The sequence below is a fragment of the Pan troglodytes genome, chromosome 10 (assembly GCF_028858775.2).
Source record: "Pan troglodytes isolate AG18354 chromosome 10, NHGRI_mPanTro3-v2.0_pri, whole genome shotgun sequence".
Lineage (NCBI taxonomy): Eukaryota > Metazoa > Chordata > Mammalia > Primates > Hominidae > Pan > Pan troglodytes.
The window spans coordinates 113,308,023-113,320,733 of NC_072408.2; the positions used below are offsets into that span (position 1 = coordinate 113,308,023).

Here is a 12,711-nt window from a genome sequence, read left to right on the forward strand (position 1 = left end):
GATTTCTTAGGTGTATCATACCTGAGATGTTATAGAAAAGCACATTACAGGAAAAGACTAATGGACCATTTCAGAAATGGTTCAATAAAATAATTGTGACCATTTCAGAAAACGTAGTTGTCATTGCTAAATTCATTAACCTTCTCTTCACTTCTCCACCCAGAAATAAGGCACATTTTTGGCCAGATGTTGACCAGAAAGTGCAAAACCATGGGATCAATTTGGTGGACCTTCGTGAACATAATTTGTACTGAAAGAATTGGATGGGTTATATCCTGCTTGCCGTAGACAATGGTTAGTCTATATCCCAGTCCACACTGCCTTCCCCTATGCCCCCAGCCAGAGTTTTCCTTTCTTTGCCATTTATTTCAGTGACAAAATCTGAGAAGCACTGTTTAGTTGAAAATTCCCGAGGGTATTTAAATATATCACCACCAGCTTTCACTTTTTGTTCATTCTTGAACATAGGTAGGAGGAAAAATTGCATATGGCTTTACTCTGTGGATGATGGAATAGCATTGGGTAACCGAGTGTCATAAATTCTACCATGAGCAACCCTACCATTGAGGAATAGAATCATTCACTGTTAGAGCAGGAAAGAATCTTGTTCTGACCGCCTTCTTGTACAACTAAGAACACTCAGCTAGAGAGGTCATGTAATTACTTTACTATGTGACAAAACCAAGACAAGGACAGGGTCTCTTAATACCCTCTCCATTGTGCCTTCCACTCCACTCTGTGTCTTCCAAGAACCAGGTTGTGCTGAAGTCAGCAGAATGGCCTGATGACCACAAAAGCCTTGGTTCAGGATGCTGAGAGTGTGATCAGGGACACCGAGCAAGCAGTGGCCAAGCTTTTCCTTTGCCTCTCTGCTGTGTCTGTTGTTTCCTTTACTTTTTCTACTTTTACATCATGCTGTACCCCAGAGTTTACTTGTTCCAAATCAGACCGGTGTTGCAGGGAGAGCCCTGGATTTGAACCCTCACTGCACCACTCACCAGTTCTTATCTGACCTCTCGGGCTCTCTGTGTCCATTTCTTCATCTTCAAAATAGAGGTGACAGTTCTTCCTCCCTGGATCGTTGTGTGGATTAAGTAGCACATGGTAGTTGCTTCCTTCCCTTTGAAGAAGAAAGTTTGAGGCAGTTAAAAAAAATTTTTTTAAGACATCAGTTCTCTGGTTGTTCTTGCTCCAGATTAATGAGAAAAGGTTTCTTCTGTCAAAGTACATATATATTCACCCTCTTCTTAAACTCTTATTACAGACTTTCTAAAGATTCATTGAAGCAGTTATGTAATAGACATTTATTGAGTACCAGTTGTGTGCCAGGCAGGGTCACAGGTGCTGGAGCCACCGTGACAAAGGAGACAAAGTGCTTATCCTTGCAGAGTTACTTCTAGTGGGGAAGACAGGCAATAATCCGAGAGATAATAAATGTACACCACGGTATCAAAAGGGGCAAGTGCGCCAAAGGGTCAGGTTGAGACAGGGCCGGAGTGACGATGCCAGGTGGGAGGAGGACTTCTTTAGATGTGGTATTCAGTGAAAGTCTCTCTGAGCAGGTGAAATGTTTGACAGAGCCATATGAGTACCTGGCGGGAGAGTGTTTCAGGCAAAGGAAACGGTAAGTCAGAGGCCCCAAGAGAGGAACAGGCTTGCTCCATTTGAGGAGTAATGAAGAGGCCAGTGTTGTTGGAGTAGAGTGACTGGCGGGACACTGGAATAGGAAACAGTGAGGTGTGCAGGAACTGGAGTATGTCTCACCATGTGGCCATAATATAGAATGTTGGCAATACAGATTCCAAGTATGATGGGAAACCATTGGTGAGTTCAGGACAGAAGAATGACCTGTTGTGATTTACATTTTAGAAGGCATCCCCCTGACTTTTTATGCAAAGAGTAGATTGTTGAGGGATGAGAGTGGAAGCAGGGAGATTAATTAGAAGATTATCTGTGGTAGCCCAAGGAAGAAAGGATGGTGGCCTGACCAGGGAGGTCATCCTGAAGGAGAGATCATCCCATACACACTGTTTCCCAACCTGTTTAAATGTCTATTTCTTTGTAAAGCCATTTATCTTTAAATATAGCTATGGTACTTTTCATATTTTTACAACTAGTCTTTTCATTCACTACAGACTGAAAATCATTCTTATCCAGTCAGTCATAAATGAGTAAGGACCTGCCAGTGATGGGTCCAAAGGCTGTCTCTTGTTAGCCCAAACTTAGTTTCTTAACCCACAACAATTGATCTTTCTTTCAGTGAGCCCTTAGAAGCATACATCTATTTTGGCCCCGTGTACTATCAGAAGCTGAAACACATGGTGCTGGATAAAATGCATGCCCGGGCCCGGGGCCCACGAGCCGTCCTTACCAGGTAAGAGAAAAGTACTTACAAAAAGAATTGATAATGCAGTCAAGTCCACCTTGTATTTTCCAGATATGGCAAAAAGCAGACTCAACAAAATTTCTGTTTTCCTGAGATGTCAAAATTTGGCAAGTTTGGCATTAAGAAAATCATATATGTATGATTAAAATGAAAAAGTAGCAGCCAATTAAAAAATATTTCACAAGCTCAAGAGCAAACCCACCATAGGTCTTGCCAGTGGACTCCTAACACAACTATTTACTGTGTAAATGTCTGCAAATATGGTCCTATTTATAAAGGTCCATACAAGAAGATGTGTATGTATATACCCACACACACATTGATATACTTGCATGTACCCATGTGTACACAGAAGACACATGCAGACATTATTTGGTAGCATAAACCACAACTGGAGTTTTTTAAAATTAATGTTATTGAAGCATAAAGTACCTCCACTTGCAGACTTATTTGAGTAAGCTAGAGGAGGTTAGGGGCCACATGTGCCCCATTCACAGGTGTACCCTCAATCCCAAGCACAATGTCTGTGTGTTAATGCATGGATAAATTTCTTGGGAAAGAGAATTATAGCTACTAAGTTTCACATGTTCTTAGTGCTACTTTTTCCAGTTGGAGATGCATAGTCGAGGGCAGTGATTCTCAGCCAGGGATGATTTTGCCTCCCAGGGGACATTTAACAACATCTGGAAACATTTTCAGATGTCCCAACTTGGTGCTGGGGAAGTAGCTACTGGCATCTAGTAGGGAGAGGCCAGGGATGCTGCAAGGACAGCCCCCTACAACAGAGTTACCCAGCTCAGTATGTCAGCCGTGCCGAGGTTGAGGAACCCTGGGCTAGGGGAGGGAACCCAGGCCTTGGAGTCAGACAGACAAGGCTGTGATCTCATCTCCACCTTTTCATTCCGTCACAAGCCTTGGACAGATCGCTGATGACCACAGTCTGATGAAATGCACAGCTTAAGCATTTCTCATATTTAAAGTGGAGACAATAGTACCTACTTAACAGGTGCCAGTGAATGTCAAGAGTGTGAATACAGAATATGTACAGCGCCCATCCACAGGTGGCATCAGCAAGCATCCAGTTCCCTCCCCACTTTCAGTGCTACTGAGCACTGCCTGGATGTAACAATGTAGAGAAGGGGCAAGGATGAGGCAGCTCATGCTTGGGGTTTCATTTTTTTTTTAAGCCAAGGGAGAGGTGTAGTTGACTCAATTCTTTGACCATTTAAAACTGAGCACATGCACATGTCTGTTGAAATGATAGACATATGTGTGCTTAAAACTGCAAAGAGGGAAGAGAAGTTGATTCTCAAGACAATAATCACCTCAGCAATGGTACCGTAATTGGGTTAGATGTGTTTCTTCCCTAAATGCTGTCCCCTCCTAAACTTCCATTTCAGTTACAACATCCAAAAACTGTTTCAGAGTAACATAAATGTCAAAGCAGTTATTTCCTATATTTTGCTTTGTTGTGTAGAAAAAGTTATTACTTTGGTAACTTTTGTCTCTTCCATATGAAGACTGCCTCGAGTGCGTTTGTCTGTAGTTGGTTATCTTAGTTGGTTAAAATCCAAGTATTGGATTCTGTCCACATGTGGTCTGTCTACCTTTACCTTGTTCACTGACCTCAAGTGAAGGGAGCAACTACCCATTTGTGTTTCTACCGGCAGATAAAAATGTATAGATGTGCTCAGTTATGAAGTTTCCACTATAATGTGTTTATTTAGACCTATGTGTAAGTTATTCATGTGTATATTTCCTTTCAACAAGTAATCTACAACTTCTTTGATTTCACATTGAAACTCAACCACAACAATTTAAAAAATCTTAAAATTTCAGTATGTGTTGGCATACCCTGTGTTCACCTTCTTAATTCTTTGGGAGACTGGCAGCAACAACAAAGATTAAAAGATGCTATGGAATACAGCAAACAAGGGGTGTATGGTCACCCCTGCTCAAAGATTACCTTTAAGAAGCCTGCCAGGGAGCTTGCTTTTTTCTCCCCCCAAATAATTTCTGTGATCCATGCCTACATGGGGTTGCCTAAATTGTTCAGATCCCCCTAATTTTAGCTACACCTCTGGGTCCTGGATTCTGAACCTCTTAAAGTATTCTCAAGCCCAGCATATAAACCACAGGGAATCCATTCAAGAGGCTAACAGCTCTGGCAGCAGCTACTGGAGGATCCAGGTTTCCCCCACAGTCTATTCTGCTTAGTTTTTCTGCTTTTAAATAATAGAATACTGAGACTCTTTGAAAATACTTAAAGACATTGTTTCCTGATTTGAAAACTCTGCTGTCCTAATAATAATGATAGTGATGGTAATAGTAATGGTGTTTTCTGTGATTATATATTAATATGTTATTACATCATATGATATTATGCAATTATATATTCATTTAACCATAACAACCATCAATATTACATCTTTTCTCAATTGAGGCTCTTTGGGATAGGTGTGCTTATGCACTTTTACAAATGAGGCTAAGCAGCCTGTTCAAGGTCCCTGTCCAGTTATTGATTTGGATCCAGATGAGCCCTGCTCCAAAGCCTCGTGCTCTCTGCCAGCATGTGATGCTACCTCTTTGTTTGTTTAACAGAATAATAACATATTTGTCTAATAACTTGTTTCAAAGGCAACCCACTGAAGGACGGTCTCGTGATGGTGGCTTGCGTCTCGGGGAAATGGAACGTGACTGTTTAATCGGTTATGGAGCCAGTATGCTTTTGCTAGAGAGACTAATGATTTCAAGTGATGCCTTTGAGGTTGATGTCTGTGGGCAGTGTGGACTTCTGGGGTATTCTGGCTGGTAAGTGGATACCATATGTCTCCCATACCACACCCCTTGCCTCTTAAATCACAGCTCAAGAATTGACCCTGGATCCTATCCGCATATTCTCCAGCCTCTGTCTGTGATCACTAGCATACCCTCCCTCATGCATGTATTCCTGTCATTGGGGATACTCTGTGTACATGTCTCATTTGTCTACATCATGATCTACTTCCTACACAACTAGAGGCTAAGCTCCCAAGGAGTACAAACTTTACCTCCTTTTAAATATTCTCTCAGGTACTTTTTATAACACTATTTGCCTGTGAAAATCCTACAGATGCATTGTCGGGTGTTAGAATCATAGTGTGTTAAAGAAACTCTTTAGGGAAGATTACATCGAATGCTTTCATTTGTAACTTCAGACCCAAAGAGCCAGGGATGCTGCCCCAGGTCTTATAGCAAATTGGTGACAGAGCCAAGAGCCAAGACCAAGACGACCTGGTACCCTGCCCCCTTGTCTGTACTCTCTCTGCCATGGCTAGCTGCTTCACACTTGTACTGTAGATTCTGTGAGGGCAGAAACCGGGTCTGTCTCAGTAATTTATTCAGCAAACATGTAGTAAGTATCTGCTAAGTGTCAGACACTGTTCTAGGCCCCAGAAATGCAGCAGTGAACAAGACAGATGATGGCTGCTCCCAAGGAGCTTATCTTCTAGTTCATTCTGATTGCATCCTGTCATGTTTACCCTCATTTCTCCAGCCTGGGACCTGGTAGATGCTTCATTAAAAAATACTGGTTGAATGATACCCTGCATTTGTAGGATTGCCAATAAGTAAATCATGTCATTTGTAAAGTTTATAATTTCTGTGTAGCATTTGGTACACAAAGGTCACCTTAAAAGATGATGCTGGATGTTTTTTGTTTTTGTGCAGTTGCACCACCTTTCCTATTTGTAATGATTCCACTCTGTCACCAGAGAACAAAAAGCTCACTTAGGGTTATTCCTAAAACACTCCTGTAGGCAAGAGAATCCATAGTTCCCCAAAAGCAAGGGGTTTTTTATTTTGTTTTTGGTTTTTGTTTCAAGACAGAGTCTCACTCTGTCACCCAGGCTGCAGTGCGGTGGTGTGATCTCGGCTCACTGCAGCCTCAACCTCCCAGGCTCAAGCGATCCTCTCACCTCAGTCCCCTGAGTAGGTGGGACTTCAGGCTCACACCACCACGCCTGACTAACTTTTGTATGTTTTGTAGAGACAGGGTTTCACCATATTGCCCAGGCTTGTCTCAAACTCCTGGGCTCAAGTGATCCCTCCCAAAGTGCTGGGATTTATAGGCATGAGCTACCATGCCCAGCCAAAAGTGAGTTCTTTACTTACTTTTCAAGCAGAGGCAAGGTCCAACAAGATCTAAGACACAAGCTACAGAGCTTCCAGCCTCACCCCCTCATTGCCCCTCACCTGCCCTCCCCAGAGTGCCTTTTCTCTAGATAGGGGCCATCCCCAAGATATAGTTAGGCCCAAATAGCATTCATTGCTGGGGTTTGAGGAATTTGTGGGCCACCTTTTCCCCATTGAGTCCCCATCGTAGTTTCCTTCCAGACAGAGCCTGAACTTCTTGCCATCCTGAGCTACTAATTTCTAAGTTGAAAAAAGCCAATCACAAGTTGAACAAGTGGGCTCCTTAAAACGCAGTGTATCCCTTGCCAGATAAATGTCAAAACTTTCTGGCCAGTTATTTCATGATTTTGGTGAAGACTCTCGTCTGTAAGGAGATCATTTCACTTTAAAAACTAACAGAAGAGGTGGCCATTTGCGGTTCATCTTTCATAAGGTTGCAGAGGTGACATGATTCCAAGGATAAGCCTAGCTCTTTCTTATATGAATGAGATGGGGGTTTGCTTCAGTCCTGAGATGTCTATTTGTCTTTTGAAATGCATATTGAGCTTGCTTTTTATAGTCTGGGCTGTGCAACCAAAAAGAAAAAAAAGAAATCATGTAATAGGAAGATGCCTGGATCCTAGTTCCACTATGCTTAAATCTTCAAATTTGACACAAGGATTTTTAAATAATTTACTTTGAAAGGATGGTACAGAAGAATCACGTCATTAAAAATAGAGGTCATGGAACTTCAAAAAGAGTTTCCTTTTCTCTTCCTCCCCTTGCATTCTTCCTCCCTCTCCCCACCCCCGGAGAAAAAAGAAAACAGTCAACCCGATTCACTTATGTGCTTTGAAAACCTTCCCCTCTCCGCCACTGGTTACCCAGGGAAGGTAATGTAAGCAAGAAGACCTGTAAGCAGCGATTGATCCTTCAGCATTATTCTGCTAAATGTATATCTTCTTTCCTGCTTCATTTCTGTCTCATTTAGAGAGCATCTGATGGCAGTGTCTGATTTTGAAGCGTATGTATTCCGTGTGTATTGTATTTGAAATCCTTTGAAAGAGGACTAAATCAGGTTATACAGTTTGAGGGTCTTTACTGTAATTAAACAGACCTCAATATATACTGTATGTCTGATTTTGAGTGGCCTACTTATACCCTTGTTGCCAACAGAAAAAAATCCTAATCCATTCTAGTAGTCTAGCCGCTGCCTCGGGTGCTGCTTTCTGGCCGAGGAGCGTAATGATGCTGTCATTTTTCCCATCATTACCTGATCATGTGTGCTGGGTTGAGTGGGAGGGAGCATGGGCGTCGTTGGAGGAAGTCGCTCTTTAATGAGCCACACAATGAAGGCTAGGTAATTAGAGCAGTTCGGAACCTTGAAACTGGCCTTTTGTCAGGGATTTGCACATTAGTGAGGCATTGCTATGGGGATGTTTACAGCACGACTGTTGTTCTACAGAAGACACTAAGGGCATAAGTCACAAAAGAGAGGTCCAAAAGGAAGGCTTCAGGAAGAAGAAAATCCCTATTAAGATAATTAGCTCATAGAGGATGTTTCACTGGACAGTCATTTCTCGTGTGAAGCCACAGCCTCCCCTTTTTGCTACCTTTGCCCTAAAAAAGCCGTTCATTTTATTGTTGTTCACGTCAAGTTTCTACCTTTGCAAATTGTTCAGATACAAGGTAAGGTAAGGTTTTATACACACACACGCACGTTGGAACATTTTAAATGATGGAGAAGTATTTAATAATAGAGAAGATTAAAGGGCTTTCTGGAATATGAATCAGTACATATGGAAATTTAAAATAGATTAGCTTGGATCGGAGTCATTGGGTAATGTACTAGTCAGGAGAAGAAGCAAAAGGTACCCCCGTTAAATGCATTTCCCCAATTTAATGAAAGCATGAACACGATTCCTAGATAAATTACATCAACCCAAGCACATTAAAAACATAATTTTTGAACTCGAATGCATTAAATAGGTCTTTAGATAATCTTTTAAGAAAAAGTAACTCACCAAGTTTGTATTTGTACTGTTAACGGATCAAATACAGGTTAAGCACCCTGCGTCCCCTCATCATAACATCAACTGTGCATTTGTGAGGGTTAGTCTTCTCCCATTCTCCTCCTCAGGAAACTCTGTCTGCATAGTTACCACCACCACGTGCACATTCTCAGCCTCAGTTCTTGCTTTTCTTTTCTAAAATAATACAAGCTTTATTTTACTGATTGCAAAAATGATCCCTGCTCATTGTAAAACATTCAAAAGTTACCACAAATATAAAGTGAGTCACATTAATTCCCACCACCCAGAGATGACCACTATTAACATTTTGGTGACTCTTTCAAGATTCTGATAAGGGCAGAAAAATACAAATATACACACAAAAACTTAAAATTTTACGTATGATTTTGGGGGCTCCATACACTTACAAAACTTGTTTGAGGGCCCCCTTGGGACCATGCTGATCAACAAACTGCTTTTTTCACCTCACAGTTTGTCCTATACACCTTCCATTTCAATAAATGTGTGTCCACAACAGCAGGTCTAATGGCTTCACAGTCTTCTTCTATCTAAATGTCCCAGTGGACATTTGCATAGTCTCACCTTATGCTGTTATAAATAGTGTGGCTGTCAGCATTCTTGTGCACATACCTTTGCCACTTTTGGGATTACAAAATCAAAGAATATGCACATTTACAGTTTTTACACACACTGTCTTACTGCCCTCCAGAATGGCCAATCCTTTGTTCACTAAGGAATCCCCCTTCAATTCCTGGTCAGCACCAGATCTTCCAAGCCTCAGTTGCTATTCTTCTTGGACTCATTTTCCTCCTCGTTAACTGTGAGGACCTAGTTTTCTACCTGTTAAGAGTCAGGATTTGTACTGGATACCTACTGTCCTAGCTGCTGCGGACCCTTGAGGTGTAGGGTAAGGTCGTATTTTGGTCTGAAACCTGGAAGAATAATTCACTTTCTCCCCAGGGACCCTTCTACAGTTGTAGCCATTGATTAAGAACTAAGTTCAGTTGACCAGCTCTTCCAGAAAGAAGAGAAAATAAAGTCCTAATTGGAATATGAGGCAAAGTGGTTAGGAACATGGACTGTTGTTGCTAGGGTTAAGTGGGAACATATGTGCACATGCACACATACACACATTTCTTAGTTTTGCACAAGGGACAACATGTTGTAAGTATAGTACCTCCAACACTCATAGAAATCACCAAGCCTAAAGAGCACTAGACAAGTTACCATTTGATTGAATACCACTGTCCTATTCAAAAGTCTTGTCTTTTCCATCAGACTTTACGTATCTCAGTGACAGAAACCAAGTTATAATTGTTGAGCGCCTTGCCTAGAATAATATACTGCTAGTATAGTTGATGCTTATCAAATACATGGAGATTGATTGAATTGGTTTAAAACTCTTTAAACAATGACAAAAAAATTAAATCTGAGTAAATTTCCCAATGGTTCAGATTTCTGGAGCTCTTTCAAAACAGTATATTGGCAAATGTTTTACATTTTAAGGAGAAAGGGCTAGATGTGTGGTAACAACTGACTCAACTTGCATGCTTTAAACACTGGAGGGAATGGTGTTTGTTTCCTCTTTTCTTTTGCTTCCTTGGATGTTTCTTTTTTTTCTGGGCACATATGTACTTATATGATAGTGCAACTGAACACTTAGGAATAGAAAGATAATTTGATAGAATGATAATAGAACTTTATAGAGACCATTCTCACTTCCTACGTGGAGGCCTTTGTTTCCAAGTTGCTGTCTGTCTAACGCTTGCTGACTTGGGTTTCAGGTGCCATTACTGCAAGTCATCCTGCCACGTGTCTTCCCTCCGTATTCCGTATGCCTGCAAGCTGCTCTTCCAGGAACTACAGTCTATGAACATCATCCCCAGGTTAAAACTGTCCAAGTACAATGAATGAGGATGGAAAAAATGATTATTAAAGAGAACAAGTGATACATCCAATGCAACGGAAAGCAGAAGGGATTTAGGACTACGTCTCCTCCTGTGAAGAATTCCCTTGCGTATTCTCTCTCTAAAACAACCAAAAAAAAAAATGGAGAGGCTTTTTATATACTCTAAGACTGGCTAAACAACCTTGATCATTGAGCCTCGAGCCATGGGAGAGATGCTGACCATGTGGACTGCAAGGCTGCTTGATTCACAGATGGATGTGACCTAAAGGATAAATAAGCTATTACTTATGTGCTGATCTCTTGATGTTCACTCATTAGAAGACCTTACTCCTTCAAGCGAATGTTTGGGGTCAAATTTACCATATCTTCTGGCTAACCATATTCAAGATTCTTCTGAAACTTGGAGGATGTAAAGAATCCATTTGATTTGGTCAGCCTGGCTTTTGTCGTGGTGGCTGGCTCGGATAAATTTTCCCAACAATTAAATCTTGCCTTTACACACCCCAACTTTGTAATTTTAGTCTTGGTGAAATATAATGAATTTGTTCCTACCTTGTCAAGCAAGAATGTCGTCTTCCCCTATGGACTCAATTGCTATTATTTTGAACCTGCATGATTGTACCATGCAATACTATTCGTTAAATATCTGAATCTAACCCCGTGGCTGCTTTGTCATGCTCTGTCCCTTCCATGCCTGCCAGGATGCTAGCTGTCCATTTCATTTTTAATCTGACAGACTTCCTTACTCATTTCTAATTTGTTCTCAACTGCTGCCCCAAAGCCAGATAAACATTTGTGTTAAGGATTGTTTGTAAAATCAGATTCAGAAACACTTTGAGTAATGGCCTAAGGCTTCATTCCCAGCATGTCACACTGAAGATGTTCAACAGAATATTAATAGGTATTATATACCAACAAGAATCAAGCTCCTATGTCAAACTAAGGTTGAGAAACTGGGGGTAACCAAGTTAAACATTCCACAGGACTTTTTCAAAGCCCTTAAAGATCCCAAGCTAATGTGTACTGGGTTTCAAAAGAGGGATGTTCCAGGGACCCAGGCTAGTCATTGACTTGAGAACTCAACCTCACTTCTTCTTTTTCTTCACAATAAAAAATTTCTAACACACGTGGGTATAACAGTCAGAGTGGTATCAGTGAAAGCAGAATGAAAGACACTGCAGGTGAGCAGGCCTTCCTCAGCCCTCATGGCAGGGACTCAATAGGTATTCTTTTTTCTTTTTTTTTCTTTTGAGACAGGGTCTCTCACTCTGTCACCCAGGCTGGAGTGCAGTGGCAAGATCACGGCTCACCGCAGCCTCAATCTCCCGGGCTCAGGCTATCCTCCCACCTCAGCCTCCTGAGTTGTTGGGACTATAGGCGCATGCCACCACACCCAGCTAATTTTTGTATTTTTGGTAGAGATGGAGTTTCGATGTTGCCCAGGCTGGTCTTGAACTCCTGAGCTCAAGTGATCCGCCCGCCTCGGCCTCCCAAAGTGCGGGCATCACAAGTGTAAGCCACTGCGCCTGGCCTCAATATGTATTTCAACAGGTATTTCAAAAAGGAGTTTGAATGTTCAGATCTTTGCTATGCCAATTCCTTTTTTTAACCTAGCTTATAGTTCTCAAAACTGATGGTACATAAGGATTGCCGTACTGGATTAAATGTACAATCATACTGTACTTTGTGGGCTTTTTAAGGAGTTTTCTAGGGTGATCCTGATTATCTCACATCGTGTAGCAAATCCACTTCCCAAATCCATCAAAGATGCAGTTGCCCTGCAGTGTGGGACACGCCATTTCAGTGAACACTCAGAGGGTCAGGCTGGAAGAGTTAAAGGCAGTGTGCTGGGTGCTGGCAGGAGGACTTCATCGTTCATCATTCAGTACCTGCCACGTACAAGGCACTGGACTAAGGATAAAAGAACAGGACAGGGCCTCTGCCTGACCGAGGACATAGTCCAGTGGAGGAGGCCAAGACATGTGTGCTGGTCATGGAGCACTGCCCTGCAGTCAGTGCTGAGGATTAACCTCGGCAGTGCTGAGGGAGTGCCCAGGGCAAAGCGGCCAACAGTGCTCTGAAGATTTGGAAACACTTCACAAGTGTGAGTATGCCCTTTATACATGAAGAAACTGACGCCCTGAGTAGCTAAGTGACTCCCCAGAGCCTCACTGCTAACAAGGGGGACAGCAAGGGCCTTGGGACCAGGCATTCTCACATGTAGGGCTTTG

The 12,711-nt window shown here is 42.0% G+C and overlaps 1 protein-coding gene across 2 annotated transcripts in view; it reads left to right on the forward strand.

The window, feature by feature from the left end:
- The window catches only part of POLR3B (RNA polymerase III subunit B), a 146,946-nt gene extending 135,340 nt beyond the window's left edge, over positions 1–11,606 (forward strand). For both annotated transcript variants that reach the window (XM_001161567.8, XM_063787089.1), the window contains exons 26-28: positions 2,261–2,374; positions 5,024–5,197; positions 10,356–11,606. In XM_001161567.8, the coding sequence (XP_001161567.1) occupies positions 2,261–2,374; positions 5,024–5,197; positions 10,356–10,485 (418 nt within the window). In that variant the 3' untranslated portion in view covers positions 10,486–11,606. The remainder of the gene's footprint in view (positions 1–2,260; positions 2,375–5,023; positions 5,198–10,355) is intronic.
- Positions 11,607–12,711: the final 1,105 nt, after the last annotated feature.